We start from the raw sequence: 20763 nt of genomic DNA, 5'->3' as shown, positions 1-20763 counted from the left end.
GTACATGTTAAATTTACCCGTGCTGTTGTCATATTTTATCACATTTAACCACCAAAATGCTGGTGCAATGTATTGGAAAGCATGTTGGTAACAGAAGAGGAAATATGGTATAAACAAATTATCTTCCTCTTTCGCCCAACTATTAGTAATTACTTGTGTACAAACAATACCCCCTAGTGAGAAAGAGGATTACATGTATATACCATATTTTTCGCCATGTGTTACAGTGGTTCCCAAACCTTACCAAAAATGCTGATTATTCTGACAAAAATTTGGCAAGTTGACCAACAAACTTTAGACACACTTGGGGTGAATCTAAAGCAGAACATGTGTATGTCACTTTTGTGAAAACTTGGACTATAACCTTGCCTTCTGTTACAATGGACTAATCCACTGGTTATACACTAGACTAAAACAGTTTACGCTCTCCTTTCAATGGTCAATGAACTACACTCCTCTATGAAAACATGCAAGGAAGGGAAAGCAAATGATTGGTTTATACTTTGCCAGGTGATTGAACCCGTTACATAACATTTTACATCTTTGGACAAGCAGTACACACAGCTTTCCTTTCAATTGTAGATATAACCTGAGGTGTACATGCATGTATACAGTATAGTCTAAATGTTATCTGTGGTTTCAAATCTAAAGATCTCTCTTCACCCCTAGATCTAATATATAGATTCTTGACTACACATTTAGATTTTTTTTTTTTTTTTGGGGGGGGGGGGGGGGGGGGGGGGGAAGACCTTATACTTTGGACAGGTATAAGTGTTTATAGTCTAGTTCCTATACAGTATCGTTACGATTTACACTTCCAATCACTAGACCATATTTGCATCCCCAACTACAATGTTTATGCTGTATATGTACCTATTTTGGGATGAAAATTTTGAACGCGAATTCTACTGGCATAGATGGAAAAATATCACAAATCTAAGTGTATCTATTGGCACCAGCTACCTGTGCATGGCGTACCTGTAAAATTCACACCAGACAGGAATAATTGCAATATTGAGCAAGCAACAAACTACAAGCATGCTCCATGATAGAATAAACTAATAAACTAGTATAGTATATACATGTACGATCAAGGTCTTGTCATAGCAACATTTCATTCCTTTGCTGTTCACATGTACATTTTTACACCTTCATTTGTAAACCTACAGCATTTTCAGTTTGGACTGTGGTGCGTGTGCATACTACATTTTATATGACAGTTTTGCAATGGATAGGACCATGTATGCCAACATCCGTACATGTATGTATAAACTTTATACAGCCTTCACTTTGCTCCAGTTCAAAGCAGGCCGGGATAAAATCATACACTGTACCAAGTGTACTTTCATGTTGTCACATCGCTGATTTGTATTCTAAAGAATACCCTTCTGGCATTCATAGAGAATAGCGTAATTGGTAAAACAGTTTGCCACTGAATATGTCCCCACATCCTAATTAAAGTCACCTATGTACGCTTTGCTCCAATTTAAAAGCCGGTCAGGGAAAAAATATATACAACACCAAGTACACTTTAGTATTGTCAACTCAGATTTACTATCTCCAGAATACCCTTCTGGCAAGTAGAACAGTTCTAATCAGTAACACAACAAAATTATTTAAATTATAATGACCATCAGAGAGACTCAAACTTTACTTAACGGTTCTCAAAGGACCTTTGAATTGTAATTAACTTTTAGAAAAACTAGTTCTAAAGGGGAGATAACCAAAGGCAAGACGGAAGATCTACTTACTTGTGTGAATATCTCCTTGGTTCCCCACAGTCAAATGCTTGCATATAAAATAGGTATTCCCTTTGTGATTCACAATCCACTGGATTTGTAGCTTCTAAGTGCCAATCCCCTGTGCTTTCTTCAGTAACCACTTCAAAAGGAATTTCTTTCTCAGTGATTTCAAAGCCACAAATTTTTCCTGGTGTACCTTCATCAGCATCAAATGCTTGTAATGCTGGATGGAGTATTACTGTGTGTTCATTTTCATTTATTTCACCATGAAAAAATTCATCTGCAAGCCATGGTTTGTGTTTGTTTTCTGTAAAGAAATGAAAATATACTTTTTATTACATTTCCAAATATGCCACAATGAATGAATGAATGAATGAATGAATGAATGAATGAATGAATGAATGAATGAATGAATGAATGAATAAACAACCACATACATACATACATACATACATACATACATACATACATACATACATACATACATACATACATACATACATACATACATACATACATACATACATACATACATACATACATACATACATACATACATACATACATACATACATACATACATACATACATACATACATACATACATACATACATACATACATTATACATATAATCTTTCTCAGAAAATTTATGCAATTGAGTCAATACACAGTTACTACATTACTACCTGGGCAACCTGATGTCCATGTATTTTTTAGGAGCATTTTATTGTTCAAAATCATCTTTTTTATACCTCTGCCAGACAACTGTTTTTATCCTAATTAATTTCAAGCTTAATTCAACACTTGAGTGGGCCCAGTATTACCGCTGTACAGACAAGACACTTGATTTGTATTTGTATAAAATATACAAAATAATGTTTTTTTATGGTTTCAGCCCTGAAGCCGATAAGCGTCATACATTGTGAATTTCATTTCCTGTGCTATTAACATAAATCTGTCCTTGAGTGAATCTCTCTAATGTTGTGTCTCTGGCTTACAAGTTAATATCCATTCTGGTCATTGGATGTGACTCACGAGACATATCTGACAAAAGAAGTCGGTGTTGAAAACCCTTTTTCTACCTTTGTACGATGATCTCATTCAAGTGAGTTTTATAAAGAAAGTAAAGCTGCTTCTTCTGGAAATGTTGATATGGGAAATGTTCTCCTGGGATTATCAAACCTCGCAATTTACATTTGGGAATATTTTGTTATGTTAATTGTCTCATTTCAGGAAGGAATAATCTATGCATTTTCCAAATACACACCTAACCACAACGCCCCAACCACATACTGCATCAATTTACATAAAAATGTAATTTCAAATATTCACCCTTCCTAATATATCCGTGTTAAAATTTTGTGAAAACATAGAGAAGTTCACATGAAACTAAATTCTATCAGATTTGTCTTGTCCTGGGTACACAAATGAAAATATGTTTATGTATATATAGCCTGTACGAAACTGACAATTATACAAGCAATTACCTCTCTGTACCCATTTTTACAAAACCTAGGTAAGTTAAAAGAATTCATGGAAAAAATATTCAATTTTTTTGGTAACAAATTTGTCTTATATGTTAATATGTTAATGCTGGTATTCTAAAATCTAGCCAAGAGACTTGGCTATCTGACATGATATACTGGTTTGTTCTGTCCACTGACAGATAGGTCAAAACTCTAGCCTATCTACGTGGAGACATGTACAATAAGTACAATCCTATCAAGAACTCTGCTCTCCAAATAAACCTTGCCAGTATACATATATGTATAGTCTAGAACTATACATGTGGGCTCGTTTTCTATGAATGATCTCTCTCTCTCTCCAGTCAAATTGACAAATTCCACCATAAATCTAGCTAATTCTCCTGCTGGGGAAAGGGTGAACAGTGCATGCCAGTAGTAGTCCATTATACACTAATAGGCGGTTATAAGTGGTTACGTTGTTCAGTTTACTACAAACTCAACCTCCAGTTTAAATGTAAGTGCTGTGAGAATGCAATAACATCAGCACATTTATATCAACCCTCCAATAGCATAAACTATCACTGTCAGTGGTAAGAATGTAATGTTGTGCTAAAGAAAGACATTTAACCATAAGGTGTGGAGAGAGGGAAAGAGAGATCATGGAAAACTAGCCCACGCTTATATTTTTAACGAGTACATATACTTTACTACTGATGTAGACTGGATCACAACATTCAAATTCCGAGTTGGATCACAACATTCAAATCCCAACTTGACACCCAGTTTCATGAAATATGGTGAAAAGTCTGCTGATGTCAGCATTCATATTTAAGTAGATTAGACATAATTCCACCGTGTGTTCAAACACTGAATCATCATATTTCTAGGGAATACTAAAACCATTCATTTTAATTTACCATAGCTTTTACCAGTCCTAAGTAAAATGAATGACGCATCAAATGATCAAAATAGTTCACAGTACATCTACCGAAATCAATATCAAAATATAAGACTCTTTGACACCTGAAATCTCCTCCCCTTCCTTACAAGCAAAATAGTTAACAGTATATCTACTGAAATCAATATCAAAATATAACTCTACCATGACACCTATAAGCCCTCCCCTCCATCTTAAGTGAAACAGTACACACTCAAAATCAATTAATCAAACTTAAAACTTGTCAAATCTACCCGTCATCTAATAAGCAACATGTATTCCTTTAACACCTAATATAGGCACCAATCAAAAGGCAATACACATAATTTGCATACACAGAAATACATAACCAGAAATCAATATGGAAGACGAAATGAAACATAAAACCCCTTCCTTCCATCCTAACAAGTGAGAGGTTTTCTGTTCACTCCTTCAAATACCAGTGTAGGCACTGATGGAAAGGCACTACAACTTATTCTATTTTTGCATGTCATTAATAATTTAGACTAACACATACATACTTGGCAGTCATAAATCCATATTACTTCTTACGCCTACACATGTACATACATGTATCATAAAACCATAATCCGATTTCCCAAAGTCTAAGGTTTCTACGGTAGTGTCAAAGCTGGCTTCGTGAGGTGGAAATCTTTGAAATTCATAACTTGAATATGTAAAGCAGGCTAATTTTTTTTTACATACTTTGAAAACGATTTAGAGAAAATTTCATTGCCTAACATTTACTTTGTATATGTGGAGGAATAATTAAACAATATTTCATGCATGTCTTTGGATGTATCTATTGAGATCATTGTAAGGTGATTTTTGTGTGAATGTCGATACTATGTATGAGGACCTCAATAGAAAGAAGTCGACCATGTAATGCCTTGCATTGCATGTAACACTTGGCTTTACCCTGAATAAAGGTATTTTATAATAATAATAATATTAATAATATACATGTTTGTAAGAGGCACATACAGGGAAGCCATAGAGGATAACAAGATTGTATGCACACAGTTGTTCACTGGTTGCCAACTAAAATGAAATCCCGACTATTTTTAGCCGTTTCAGTTCATTCTATATGGGAATGAAGCCACCTAATGATTCTTAGATGGGGAGTAATTGAAACACGATCATGCAATCTCATCCACACACACACATGGCTAACTTTTTTTTTCATCAAGGCTATAATGACACCATACAAATGTCCAATATCACACGGAAGAAGTGATTGAGAATGTTTCTTTGTCAAATGACAGCTAAAGTTGCTCCTTCCTATTTTTTTCAGTATTGATGGCATGTTTTTGTTAAGACTTTTTAGAACTATATTAGAATGCTTTATTTTTGATAACGTTTGGGAACCCAGGTAACAAAGGGGGAACCCGGTAAAACATTTAAATTCCCTAATTTTGGTGTAACATGGAGAATTCAGGTAGATAAGTCTACTTATACTCCTAACAAAACACAGACACTCGTACACTAAGTTCGCCATATTTGATAGATTTGAGATGATCCAGTTGGTAAATAAATCTGTTTTTACACTATTGCAGTGTACGCACAGACACATTAAACATTGACATTCCGGGTTAAATATATCCCATGGGAGACATAACATTTATATAGCCAATGTTTTATATTTCTCTGATATTCTATTTCATCCCTGTATGAAATGTCAAATAATTTTCCAGGGATTCCAACTGCAAAGCAGCTTGGAGTTTACTTAAACTTTATGTAATCTTTTGATTTCAACTGTCTGAGCACATGAGCTGCTAACAATAGTTGGATAGGTTACAGGGAAGATTATGAGGACAATTTTCTGATAAGCCATAAATCCACTGTCTGGGGTAAAAAAAGTATTGTCACTACCCAGTAGGATATTTTCGTCTTCAGACACTTGAAAAATGGCAGATTGGAAATGAAGATGCTAGCAAACAAATTTCCCGATAAGAGATAAATCTACTGTCTGGGGTGAAAAAAAAAAGGATTGTCACTACCATAATTTTTTCTTATCGAGATTCAAACTTGAAAAATGGCAGATTGGAGATGAGATTACAAAGTGTAATTGCACAAAAGAAATACATCAACTGTGGACTGGAAAAGAGTATCGTCATGAGGATTTTCTTCTTTAGAATCAGACACCTGAGAAATGGCAGATTGGAGATGGCATTCTGAAGAGATATATTAGTATGTCCACTGCCTGAGGTGAAAAACAGTTCCGTCACTACCACATTTTTCAAGACACTTAAAAATGGTCAAAAAAAAGTTTTAAACGGTACATGTACAATTATTCAGTTACAATATATTGCATCATATTTTCTGTCTCATTCCTTCCTCTACCAGCTTGCCTGTTCCCATGGAATCATGTCCGACTGATCTCATTACACCTATAGCGTCAGCTTCAATCTAATTTCCTTGTACATTTTTCCAGACATGTTTCATCACATTACTAGTCTCTCGTTTACATCATTTGATGACTAGTATCTTGTAGTGCGTATCAGATTTGCTTGCTGTTATCAAAATGTCCCCTAGGTTACTTCTATCACCGTGAACCAAATCACAATAAAAAGAACACGTACCAGTCACGCTAATAAACCGCTGAAGTTAAATCATGAAAATACTTTCGGTTAGAATCAAAATTTAAAAAAATACCATCGCCTCATTTGAAAACATAAATGCTGGAATTCTACTTCTCTTACGCTTAGGTAGGAATCAGTTGCAAATTTTCTTCAAATTCGTCTTCATCCCCATGGCAACGACAGATAGACGACAATCAATCTAGATTGCATTAGACTACAGAGTTATATCATATTGCATGATACTGAGAAAAACACATGTATGTTTCCTGTATATAATATAGACCCGCCAGACAGGGATTATTAAATAACAAATTACGTTATTGAGATATGAAACATATACATTTCATACCATCTAAATGATGACCAGACATAAGGAATGCATTATCAAAATTGTAATATTTTTTAAATTTATATTATCAATTATATCACATCCATGTTTTGTTATGATTACCAGATTAACAATAGGAACACATTACTAAAATTGCAATAATTTTTTTTTTGATTTATATGATCATGTTTATTACATCAACTTTGTTATGATTAAACAACACATAACTAATATTTTTTGTGAAGATTTCCATGTACAAATTATCAATTACATCACTTGCATCTGTTCTCTGGTAAATATACTTTTCTGAATATAAGCTGGTATTACATTTTTCTTTGCATCCACTAGGACTGCAATGATTTAATTATGTAGACATTTTGGATTGATGTGGGGTGTATCAAACCACCTTGTATAATGTGATCAATCACTGACTGTTCACAGACAATTTGAAAATGAAATTTAATACACATCCAGAGGCACAACAACTAAATTATACAGTGTGCATGCAGTGAAGTGATTTTGTCGGTACCTTTGGGCAAACATTTATGAAGTGATGTATGACAAAAAGAGCAGAGGTCTTCTCTCTCTCAGCAATATTTTGGTTACATTTTTCATAGTTTTCCAATAAGGCCTAAATGAAAAAAAATTGTGTGGTTCCGATTACGCTCAATTTTAGAATAGGTGGGGTAGGTAGATTTTTTATTTTATTTCATTATATTTTTTTCCCATGTGAGTGTCTAGTTCAGGTTTTCCATTGTTTTCCATATGGCCTCTGTGTTGTTTATTTATTCCCATCAGATGTACAGCTGTTACTGATTGGAAGAACAGATTTATGTTGTCTTTTTAAGTTGATGTGGGTTTCCGCATCCACTCTTTCTCGTGAGACTTTACAATTTTCGGGATTTTATCAATTTTTTCTCAAATTCGTGATAAAAAGTTTAGGGTCAGCAGTGAAAAGCTAGGTGGGGTCAGGTAACCGGCACCAAACAATTATTTTTTTTTTAGGTCCAACAGATTTCAAGAAGATAGAAAGTACTTACCAAACTGTAAAGTATGGTAAGTTGTCATGTAAAAAGTAAGTGGCTCTTAGGAAAATGTTTTGAAAACAGACTGATATGAAACCAGCTTTGAGTTTTCTTACTAATACTTATTGAACATCGTCATCTTTCCATAATATGTAAATCATTCAATTATTGACAAATTCTACAACTGCTTTACCAGTGTAGCTGAAATGGTATAAAGATTTTACTTATTTTAATAAGCATTTTCAATTTCATTTATGGCTGACTTACCAGCAAAGTTACCTGAGTAAATAAATTGTTGTGAGTGACTGTTCTTAGATTTTTTATAAGAGTAGTTCCATTAACACGACTTCAATATATATCTCCAACAAAATTCACCTGAGGCTCACTTGTTTCTCTGAAGTATTATTCTTTATCTGCTGTAGATATGTATTATAAATTGAAACAGATCCCTTGACAAATACTGTACCACTAGCTTGGTACACTTGTTGCAATGTAGATGTACTAAATTATGTGTTAGAGACACATCTGATGACTTTGAGCTGTGCCCTGGGTTTTGTTTTTAAGTGTAGTCTGACCTTTACGAAGAGGTGACTGAAGATAAGAGGACACACACACACATATAATATGTACACATACATTTGTACTTAGCATAAACCTCCATATCCCTCCATCAATTTTGTTGATAATAATGATATATATTTGGTGAAATGGTCTATAGATGTGGCCTACTGGACAGTGGCTTATAAAGAATGACATTGTCAGGCCAGATCCTTAGCTGATGAGGTCTCTGGGCTAGGTTAGGTTAGAATGAGCAATATACACGCATGGCATTAGAAACTATTTGCTTTTCCCTGGGTAGCCTTCCAGTTGTGCCTTCACACAAAGCAAAATAGTCTGATGTCTGGTAGTCAAAACTAGTAATTTGGTAGTGAGGAAATCTAAGCATCTACCGAGTATTACCATTTTCTATGTTCAGAACAGCATGGATTCTTCAACTATAAAATATGTCACGTCGGTCTACCGTCTACCCTAACCACTCTCTTTTGGTTGTGGCTGGTATGGTAGCATGACACAGCCCTCTTCAGTCTGAGTTGGTGCTGTCTGATAGGGAAGCATGATATGTTACATTTGTATATCTTACAGACTACATGGATTCCATGCTACTGGTTTATGAATTCACAGACCACTGTCCTACTCCTACTCACTTCCTCTTATTCACTGTTAATGGCTTCCTATTAGCTACCTCAGTACTTCCGGAGTACTACCAGAAAATAGTCTAATATCACATCAAAGTGGATTTAGTATTCAACAGTCGTGGTGAATAAATATCCTTCACAAATATCAGACGACACTGTATATTAAAGATGTGTCTATCAAAGTAGCAATCATTTCTGTACTTGAGTCACGAGTGTACAAAAAGGTAACTTCCTAATTCCTAAGCAACAGACTTTAATAGTATATCTGGTATGACAATATACTATTTTTGACCCAAATACAGGGCCTGAAAATTACTATGTTGTCTCTCTCTCTCTCTCTCTATCAAATTATATTTATCGTGTCACAGGTATACATGTACCTTAATACCTATTCCAGCGCCAAGAGACTTGGCTATATGGCATAACAATACTGTTTTTGACCGAAATACTGGACCTGAAAATTCCTATGTTGTTGCCCTATCCAATTATACAATCAGGTGATAAGTTGCTAAACTCATTGACTCATTAAATTTCCTTATCCTAGAGACTTGTCTATCTGGCTTGACAAAGCTGCAAACTACAGTAACGCTATACAGAAACAATACACTGCAAGTCTTCAGATTTACCCCTCCCTTTCTGTTCCTATACTCTAGGATAGCCTTGTAGTCGATACGCTGAAGATTCTAAACTACTGTTACAAAGGCTTTCATATCTAAAGACTACGCTGATGCCATAGTTTCTGATGAGTTAATATTTTAAATATAACTAAAGTGTATGTGTTTGTTTGTGTGTTTGTATGTATGTAAGTATGTGAATTGCCCGGGGTCTGAGGGAGGTTTGTCTAATCTTACAGTTGGGGACAAGCAAGAACCCATTTTTTTCATCTCTGGACACACAGAACACCTGATGATGACAAGTGAGACATCACATGGCTTCAAAAAAACCCTGTCTTATAATTCAATCAACCAACCCTGGACAAATGCCAAACTGTAATTTACATATAACTAGCAATCCTATTTTCTTTACTTGGTAAGCAACATTCCTGTAGACCCAATGTTATTGTCACTTATATAACTGTACCAAACATTCCGCTCTCACTACCTTCATGCTTAAAGCATGTGACACAAAAACAGACCTGCCCCTGTTGTCAACAATTCAGACATATTTTTCGCTTTCAGCCTCCTGCATGTTAATAAGATGAGAACCAGTTTTGACATGACCACTAACCTTCCAACACATGAATCTATTATTAATGACTTGGAAAATAATTTCAGTTCTCCATCACCTGTCTAGCCAGGCATGACTAGAATTCATGATTAGAAAGTCCAACCAAGTATCAAGTAATTATCTTTACTGTTTTTTCTACTGCTTTGCTTGACTGCATATACTAAATAAATTACCCTTTCTTTCTTTCAACTGAATTGTACGGGAGAATAACAAGTTTTCTTTTCTGTGGTCTAGTCAGTCAAATAGACTGTAAAATAGTCTTTACAAGACATTATTACAAGAGGAGAAAGGGTTACTAGTTGTCAAGGAGGTCTCAGCTGTGTCCTACGAATAGGCTAACTCTACCAAGACCTCAAAAGTCAACAGGCTACTATACACGTAGTCAGGTGAATTAATAATGCATTATCATATACCCAGTGTCTCTTGCCACGTATACATGTAATTCAATGTGGAGCGAATCCATGCAACAATTTTCTGTATTGTGCCCTGGCACACTTTGCCTAACTATGGCAATCTATGCAATAATTTTCTGTATTGTGCCCTGGCACACTTTGCCTAAATATGGCAATCTATGCAATAATTTTCTGTATTGTACCCCGGCCTTGCCTGAATATGGTAAGTGGTGTGCGTGTATATAGTTTAATTTAATTCAAATTGTGTGACATCGTATGATCGTCCCTAAGTTCATGTACTTTGGCACACACACCATACAAGTGTATGTGTATCCATCAATTTTCATTTTACATATCTTATGATACATACAATATGTTACATACGTTGATCAAACTTATCACCTCACCAACATAAACTGTACTGCCCTACAGCCTAACCAGTCACCAAGATGTGTGTATATTTGTTTTGCAGTATTCCTCTCTTTCTCCCAAGGGGTTATTATTAGTAAATGAGTAATTACTAGTTGGGAGCAAGAGGGTTAAGCGTCATAAATTTTTTTCTTATTCTTTAATACTGTCAGCAGTTTAATGTGTACACATCTATCTATCCAAGGCTAGTCTGGATGCCAGTGTGGTCTCTAGCTGTGAGCGGATGATATCGTAACAATACCGTATAGGAACTAAACTAATTCAAAGCATGAGAAAGTGAAGTCAAACATGCAACATTATTGATGCTGGTTGGCCTAGCAGTGAAAACCGATCTCCTAAAAATTCCTTACTTTTCAAACACACCCCTTAATTACAACTTTTTACGTCTCTCATTAGTTGGACTACAAACTTGCAGCAAATGACCCATTTTTTATTGGAAACAGACCATTACCACTAGAACTCTTGCATACTAAAAGTCATTGCTACTTCTCCTTCATACATAGGAAGCCATGTAAATTGAGACACTGGGTGGTAATGGGATGGCTTAGTTTGTGGTAATTGCAGGATTTGATGAAGTAACTGTGCATGATAATTAGCTCTATAAATAGGCAATTACAAAACCTATCAATGTAAACAATGGACACAGCAGGACCTAACATGACATGTATACATACCACCACCATTACATTATCACTCTTATACTAAATAGGGTACTACATTTACAGCTAAAATGATGTTAGCTTGGTGTTTCACTCATGGGACATTACGTTTTTGACACAAAGATAGACATATTTCGACTCTAGACTAACAATAACAGAGACACAATAACACAGCAGGATCTTTTGCCCAATCACACTGAACAGTGATAAGCATTGCTATTCTTTCACAGTGCAGTAAAAACAGGTTTCTAATGAAAACATTACACATGGACTTGATTTTAATCCCTGCAATTGTTTATTTTCTAACTTATAATCAACATATCAACTTGACTACTTCTACATCCCCACTGTGCCCGGCACCTATGTAATTGTTTCTTTTGCATTAGAAGTTGTCTAAGGATGTGTATTACCGGTAGTGTAAATGTCATGTTGCATGAGTGAAACACCAAGCTAACATCATTTTAGCTGTATCAATTGATATGAAATCATTGTGAGTGTGGAATTTTAACTATTTATGTTTTCATTCCGTACTGTTGTAGCTATTTCATTTGTGAAAACTTCATAGCACCTGATTTTACAAGTACAACTGAGTTAGTATATCTGCTGTCTACTGCTAAGCACTTGCCCAGTGTATTGTTTGTTGACCTTGTAATCTAAGAAACCTGCACCACTTTACAGTTGGCAATTTATCTACACCGGATTCCAATACTGCTGCAATCAGACTCTAAAACCACTTTCTCTCGTTTCACACGCAACAAACAAAGCCTCTATTCTCTCCCAATGTATGGACTAGCATGTCGTCATGTTTCCGTCGAGGTCAAAATCTCTCAACAAGTCAGAGTTTGGACAAAGGCAGGCTTGAAGTTTTATATCTGTACAGAGTTTCTAAGATTACTAGCTTCAAGCTGCACAATATTGGTTTCCTTTTCAGATAACCCATTAGACTGAATGGATGTTGAATTCCATGACAACCAGTTGTAAATGGTGTACAATTGGTCAGTTTCTTAATAGCCGTCCTTATGTGATGTTATTTGACAAGTATGTTACCACTGATTCCAGACAGGCATGAAAGTAGTCTTGAGAACTATAAGACCGTTGACAGGAAACAAAAGTGTTGTCTTTGCAGACACCATATTCACACTGGCTACTTTACTTCCATGACATAGAGCACACCCTAGTTACATCAACAACATCTACATATGGGGTTTTCACCAAACTCAAAATTCAAACATTTCTGAAGTAATAGTATATAATACATGGAAATTTCAACTCACAGGTCAAAAAAACTTTTTTGACATGGTACAAAATTTTTATTTTTAACTATGAACCAAGCATCCATAAACATTCAGTCTCACATTGCTGACGTAATCCTCAATTCCTTCATTTTTACAACAAAAACATGAATACAATAGCAAACTATTTCAACTGAGAATGCCTTATTGTTATTACAATATTCTACACAATTTTTTTTTGAGTCAGAACCCACGGGAAAATATTGACTCTCATTGAAATACCCCTATTAAGTATAAATGTAAATGTAATATGTCTAAATCAAGACTTATTTTCATTTTTTGAAGTGGAATTTTTTTTAATTGATATCGGAGTTTAAAACTTTCTTCCTTTCAACATTTATGTAACATAAATGAGTGTTTCCACTATTTAATGACCACATCTCTCTGACCGTTCTTTAAAATCTCTAGAATAGTAAAATCGATCTCGCATCTGGGGCCCCTTCTAACACTAAGCCTAATAAACACAGAATTTTTTCTGACTTTCTGTACAAAAATCGATATATTTGTTCAATCTATATACTCGCCTGGAGTCAACTAGGAAAACAAATATGCACTGAATCAATCACGACCTTGTGTCCTCCGGCAAGATTGACTAATTTGAAATTACTATTTTCTATACTGTTCAAAATGATTAGTCATCATTATCTCTCAACGGAAACTTTTATATTATCATAATTCTGGAATGCTCATTCCTAAATAACAAATAATATTTTCTACGAAAACAAAATACCACAATGATTGTTCATTAATACTTGCATTTAAATCAAACTGATTTTAAAATTATATATCATGGATTCCAACAATACTACACTTTTAGAACAGAAAAAATACCATAACTATAAAATTTGGACATGAATCCGATTTTGTCTTCACATTACCCTTACTAACCCTTACATACATGTACATACAGCTTGGCTCCATTGTACATGATATTGGCCAGCTTGGATAACTAATTTGCTAAATTTAGGGCAATTTGAAAGTGAACTGGCAGGCAGGTGATATAAATACAATAATGAGAATGCAATGTACAGCTCCATTTATAGTTTTGATATGATATGACTATTTCCCAAGCAGCTTCTTTTCTCCTCCAATACCATTATATTGAAATCAGTAATAAAACTGAAAAAAAGAGTGAAGTACAATATCCTAGATTGTATTTCCAGATAGGTTATTATTCAAAATGTATCAGAATTAGGTATTCTACATCTATCCATAGTTCTAGCATATCTCTATTTCTATCAATAATTTGTCCATTGTCAGTTCATATGTATGTGCACATGATATATAGATAAGAATACATGTATCCACATCAGGAAACGTGTAGGCTATCTACTGGCTGAATCTGTGACTCTAACAGTCCTTGATCACCAGTGTAACGGAGCTACATGTACAGCCACTAGATAGGTTACGAAATATCTAATATTTTTAGACTGCGACAAAGTAAAACGATGACTCCTTTGATCCTTGGTAGGTCAACCGTCATTTTAGTGGTGTTATCATCACATACTGATATATGAACTATCATTACCCTACATGCAACTTCTTTATTGTTATTAATTATGTATTCATGTCAGTGTCAGTTATCTATTTCTGTAACTTCTACTCAGGTCATTTGTATTCTGTGATGCTAGCTGCTCTTTTACCCTTTCACAGACACAGTACACCAGACACTTGGTGTTAAACATCAGAAGGTAAAACCAAGACAAGACTGGTGTAGAGAGCTTCTGGAGATGGTACACCACGACCAATCTCTGGGCTATAAACACGGATATCACATCCAACAAAGGAACAAAATGTTCTATTTTATCATTTCTGGAATTTCCCAATGTATACATCTACACATGTATTAATATGTACATTACCAGACAAATTATAATTTACAGTACAGAATTCTGTGAAAAATGTGCGACAGATTAGTAATCCCCTTCCGTCTGGCCGAGACATCATTCTGGCTGTCCATTTTTGCATACCCTGAAGTTTAACTTCACATACTCTTTACCAGCAACAACCATACATGTAGATATGAATGTATAATTGTCACCTCAACACACAGGTTCCATCACAGACAGAGAGCCAAATGAGAGGTCAGCTTTTTGGTATTTCATTGATATTTCTTTCTGACTTACAACCCCAGTAACCAAGTAGTAATATCTGGTTTCAAACACACTATTTCTGAAATATTTTGGTGGGACTGTTTGTCATAACCAAACTGTATAGCAAACTGTCAAATACACTATTACTTTGACTTATAAAAAGTAATGTTAACTCTCTCAAACACTACAAACAGTTTAAGGTACATGTACCATTTGACCTGTAACAGTGCAAGATCTGTCACTATTTCCGCTGTGTAAGATGCCCCACCTCGTCTAGTTCCTTACACCTCCACTCACATGGATGCCAACATGATTGAGTTATAAACCATACTGGCATCCAGACTAGCTCCAACTGAATGTGGGGTAGTGCGTGAGCGGTTACTTGTAAAGTAGACGAACACTGAATCTTTCAGACTGAGGTGCATGCTAGGGTGGATGCCAACAGTGGTCTAACCAGAGTGAGTGAAGGTATAAATCATAGCAATCCTGTATAGGAACTAGACTAGGTGCATGCCAACTGTACCAGATTTACACCACCTAGTTACAAAACACATCATATGACATCGTGGGAAGATCTGACCTGTACACACACACACACACACACACACACACACACACACACACACAAACACCAGGTGTACTGTGTATACATGCAAAGGTCACAGCTTGCCATATCACACTGTTTCAAAAACGACATCATAAACATACATTGTACACAGAAGCAGAAGTATGATGAATGATTATTAGGAAGAAATTTGTGATGCTAAATTTACATTGGATGGCAACCACAAATAACCTTAAATAGACTTTTCAATTCCAAATATTGAAAACCGTTCTGTTTCCCCTCAGTTATTATCACCAATTTCCACCTAGAAACACTTTGGTGGTGGCCTTTCGTCAATTCGTACTGTGTAAACTGTGTGTAAGGATGAGTGATCTACATAAATGTGTACTTTCACCCAGGCTTGGTAGAAAACTAATGGGCAGAAAGTGGCTTTCTTCACTAATTCCCACCTTATCAAACTAATGGATTACGTTCTCTTGTACCAATTTCCCCCTAGAAACATTGCTATGAGGTTGCCTTTTGTCAATTCAATATAAGGTTGGGAGGAGTCTACTTTGCACAAATTTCCATAATATAACTATACATGTAAAGTGACCAATTCCCACTATATCAAAGAGTTGGAGTGTATACTTCTATGCCAATTACCACCTAGGACCTGTCTTGGAAGGAGGTTCTAAATGTACTTTCACCTGTGTCCACTATGATACAACACATGACAGGTTGTCCTCTTCCAGTTCCATGCTATTTCTGTGTCACATAGGAATTTCCCTAGGAGATCCTGATAGCACTTCCCTATGAGATCATACTAGTTAATCCCATGATCATTATAATCATAAGACTCACTGGTCAATTTGACTTTCTAATTTGGTTTTATTACAGGTTTGGGTCACATCAACATAAATATTCAGACTAGAGATAACAACACAGCCATATTACTATTGTCTACTGTGGGCCATGTGGAGTTGGCAGCTGCATTGACAACACAAAGGGACTATTCCTTTTACATGAAAACACTCACACCCAAGACAAGAACAAGTTATCAAACAACATGTGGTGTCTGAAAGAAGAAATATTCACTAGTCTGAGAAGTTTAGAACAATTTTTAAGTCATTTCTGTGCAGTTTATACTCTGACAAAACATTCCTGTTCAAATTTTCAACCCACACAAAGGAAACATATCAGTCAATCTTCAAAGCATACACTACAAAGAATTTCCTGACGCTTAATAACACAACGTCCTCTCTGCCCTTCCGGTTATCTTCTATGAGAGGTAATTATTATAAACCTCCATCAGAAGTCTATGTTGTGCAGCATCGAATTTACATGTAAATTCATGTACTCAATTCTATGTATGTTTACTAAAGACGAAATCACGGTGATTATCAGTATTACATAATAAAAAGGGAAGCTACTGCAATTTATAAAACCTGTCAGCTGAGCATGACAGGAAATTTACGTCATTTTGTAGGGTTTCAATTTCATAATATTTTTTTCGACTGTCGAAACTACATTTTTAGTGATACTACTATACAGCAGCAAATACAATGTGTCTAAAATATCGGTCTAATCCCGTGATCACACATTCTGCTGGTTTCAACGGCTGGGTATATATTTATTTTTATGAAGTGGCAACAACCGTAATGTGGGGTATCACAACAACGATATCGGAAAACCATATGGTAAAATATGACACACTTTAAAAGCCATCATAGACTTCGTGGGGAATATCAGTATTACTGAATGAGACACCGGTATTTTGCGTTTTACCATGACAAACTCCAGTACATTTGAAGTACTGCTAAAAGGTGTTATACGAACAGTCGCCATTTTGAAACTGCGCGTATATCGATCGGCGTACTCCCAGCAATCGGAGGTGTATACAGTACACCTCCATTGGTCTCAAAAGATGACAATATACGTGGATTATTATTGATTTCATCAGTTATCAATTGAATATTTCTTATATCAATGGAATCATTTGGTGTCATAAAGTATCTGTGATATGAAATTCATCAGATATCGTATTGAGAAAGACTTCGGTGACTCAATCCATCCCCCTCAATGGCCCCCACATACATTTAGTTTCTTAGGGTCAATCGTAAGACTCCGGTAGTACGACCCGAACTTGATGATTTACGACCAAAACCTCTAAGAAATTGTCTTATTACCGGCGTCAATAATTAAACTGTTTTATACTTCATGTGTCCTTACGGGTAATTTTTGCTATAATTTCCAAATGAAAGGAGAAATTTGGCCGACAGCGACGTAACCGATTTGTGACACGCAATGACACACAGACAAGGTATACATGTAATGTCGTTAGACTTACCTTCATCTTCGCTGAAAACTGAGCCACAGCTCAGTAATAACAGCACCGCCGCGTACCGGTATATCCTGCTCAAGCTATAGAGCATTTTGAATTATGTTGTTTCCTCAGAAAAGTCCAATAATTCTGTAAAAAATGTAGTAAAAAGCTTATTTTCTAGGCCAATATGGCCGTCCAGTAACTCACTTGTTTTGCCAATGGAGCAACCTTCAATATTACATGACGTCATGGGCTAGTGGAACATTTCATTAGACACGAAGGGGAGGTTAGCTAGTATCATTAAACATGTGGCTTACTGCCTATACTGTGTAGCAATTTTTAAAAAGTAATTTTAATATTTGTATTACACTTAAGACACTGGAAAGAACTTTATGTATTAAAAAGTGTCATTAGTGAATCAAACAATAAAAGTTGTACCCCAGTACTATTAAAAACCTTCCCTGTAAAAAGTCGACGAGGACAAGGTTCTTCGACAATGCTCGGAAATTCCATTTATTATCATCCCTCCTCAAAACACACCTTTTATTCAAATTAATCATCTAGACACGGGAACAATATAATTAATATTGATAATCAATAATATTATTACCATCAATATATTACGAATAATATTTACCATATAAAAAAAAAATAATATCCACAAACAATATAAATAAACATAATAATGGTTTACCTGCCCACGGAACAGCCACAGGTAGGATAATTGTACCGAGATATTAAAAAAAATTCCTACTTCAGCACTGAGAAGTAAATTATTAACGTTTTTCTCCTGTTGATAGATGAAAGGGTCTACTGTAGTGGTTGCACACCTACCGACGCAATGGTGTTTGTTAAGGACTAACTCAAGTGTTTTAATAAAGACATACGTGATGTACGAATTGTCCGGATACGTACATCGTACATACAATAAAAGTTCAAACGAGACAATAGAATTTCCAGGTAAGAACGGAAAGGGGGTTCCCCTAAAAAGCCTTTTTTTGACGTCAGGATTATTATAGGAAATTGGAGTATATGTAATTTGTTTGGTAAGTTTCGGCAATACATAAACGTGTCATACTAGTAAAGTAATTGTTAACCCAAAATAGACGACCCGTTTTAAAATACCAGTGACGGTAATAAACTGCACATCAAAGAAATAAGCTTTATACCTCCCTTTATTTTTTAAGAAGCAAATTAAGAATTGATATCGCAGTATCATCTTTACATCTGCGTTCTGTGTACTTCTGATATTTATTGTTTTATTACATTATAATCCATGAATCGTGATACGTTTTATCTTTCTAAGCATTATGGTCTACTTTTTATAAATTATCATAGAGGTACCTGTGCGTTCATAAATGATGTACTCTTGTTTGCATGTAATTATATTGACAGGAAATAGTAAAAGTCAAGTATTTAAAAAAAAAATCCATGCTAAAAATACCGAAACACTATCTTAAAAAATTAACAGTCAAAATTAAGTTCAAGCAAGAAGTTCAACAATTTGTGGCCAAAAAAATTAAAGTAAGTTTGTTCATAGACCCTCCACCCAGGAGGGGCTATGGTTTGTTGTACGGTTCCTGAAGGTAAAAACTATACTACACACATGACACATAAACGTGCACACACACACTTGACACAAACACATACGTGTTGATAATAAAACTGAGAAAAATTATATCGCGAAACAATTTATCGGTTATGACAACATACAAATTACTGACATTGTTTCATCAACAACATAATCTATCATTTTTATGTTCACTGATTTTCATAGATACACTAACACACTAGATATTACATGTAAGTTTATACGAGATCGTAATTCCATTGAAGGCCACTGTATATAATTTTGACTTGACTTTAATCACGTCGTCGTTTATAAATTAAAGCGATGTATCTGGTGTCTTAGGAAATACGTACCCACGACTGAGTTTGTAAATTCCATATACACACCCAAATCGTAAAAATAAATGGGAATGCCCAGCATTTACATATACATACATACATACATACATACATACATACATACATACATACATACATACATACATACATACATACATACATACACACACACACACACACACACATACATACATACATACATACATACATACATACATACATACATACATACATACATACATACATAGTATACATACATACATACATACATACATACATACATACAGACAGACAGACAGACAGACAGACAGACAGACAGACAGACAGACAGACAGACGTATGAATGTAAATGTGAGATATCATAAGCAGTTAAGTACTTTGAGTTTTCATCTCTACACTATTATCCTTCTTACTGTCAATATTAATTATTATAACTGTTTTTACCTCATATTTCTCTCTTTATTTGTGTTTTACAAATTAGTACATCCAATTGCTTGTAACCGTCTAGTATGTATATCTGGTAATTTGTTGTTTTATCGTATGCTCCCTTACAATGTAATGCTCTGGTGTATGTTTCTCTATACGTTGTTCTTATTTCGTAACCCATGACGATGC

The 20763-nt window shown here is 35.1% G+C and overlaps 1 protein-coding gene across 2 annotated transcripts in view; it reads right to left on the bottom strand.

Annotated features, from left to right (window-relative positions):
- LOC144451093 (calsyntenin-1-like) overlaps window positions 1–19085 on the bottom strand; it is a 34666-nt gene extending 15581 nt beyond the window's left edge. Inside the window, exons 1-3 of one of the 2 annotated variants that reach the window (XM_078141865.1) lie at window positions 18935–19085; window positions 18265–18387; window positions 1752–2049 (exon numbers count right to left, since the gene is read on the bottom strand). In XM_078141865.1, coding sequence (XP_077997991.1) covers window positions 1752–2049; window positions 18265–18349 — 383 coding nt within the window. In that variant the 5' untranslated portion in view covers window positions 18350–18387; window positions 18935–19085. Of the gene's footprint in view, window positions 1–1751; window positions 2050–18264; window positions 18456–18934 lie in introns of those variants that run through there. The other variant, XM_078141864.1, reaches the window with a different exon arrangement.
- Between the last annotated feature and the right edge of the window lie 1678 nt (window positions 19086–20763).

This window comes from Glandiceps talaboti, chromosome 21, assembly GCF_964340395.1.
Source record: "Glandiceps talaboti chromosome 21, keGlaTala1.1, whole genome shotgun sequence".
NCBI lineage: Eukaryota > Metazoa > Hemichordata > Enteropneusta > Spengelidae > Glandiceps > Glandiceps talaboti.
This window is presented reverse-complemented; position numbering and strand designations above follow the sequence as displayed.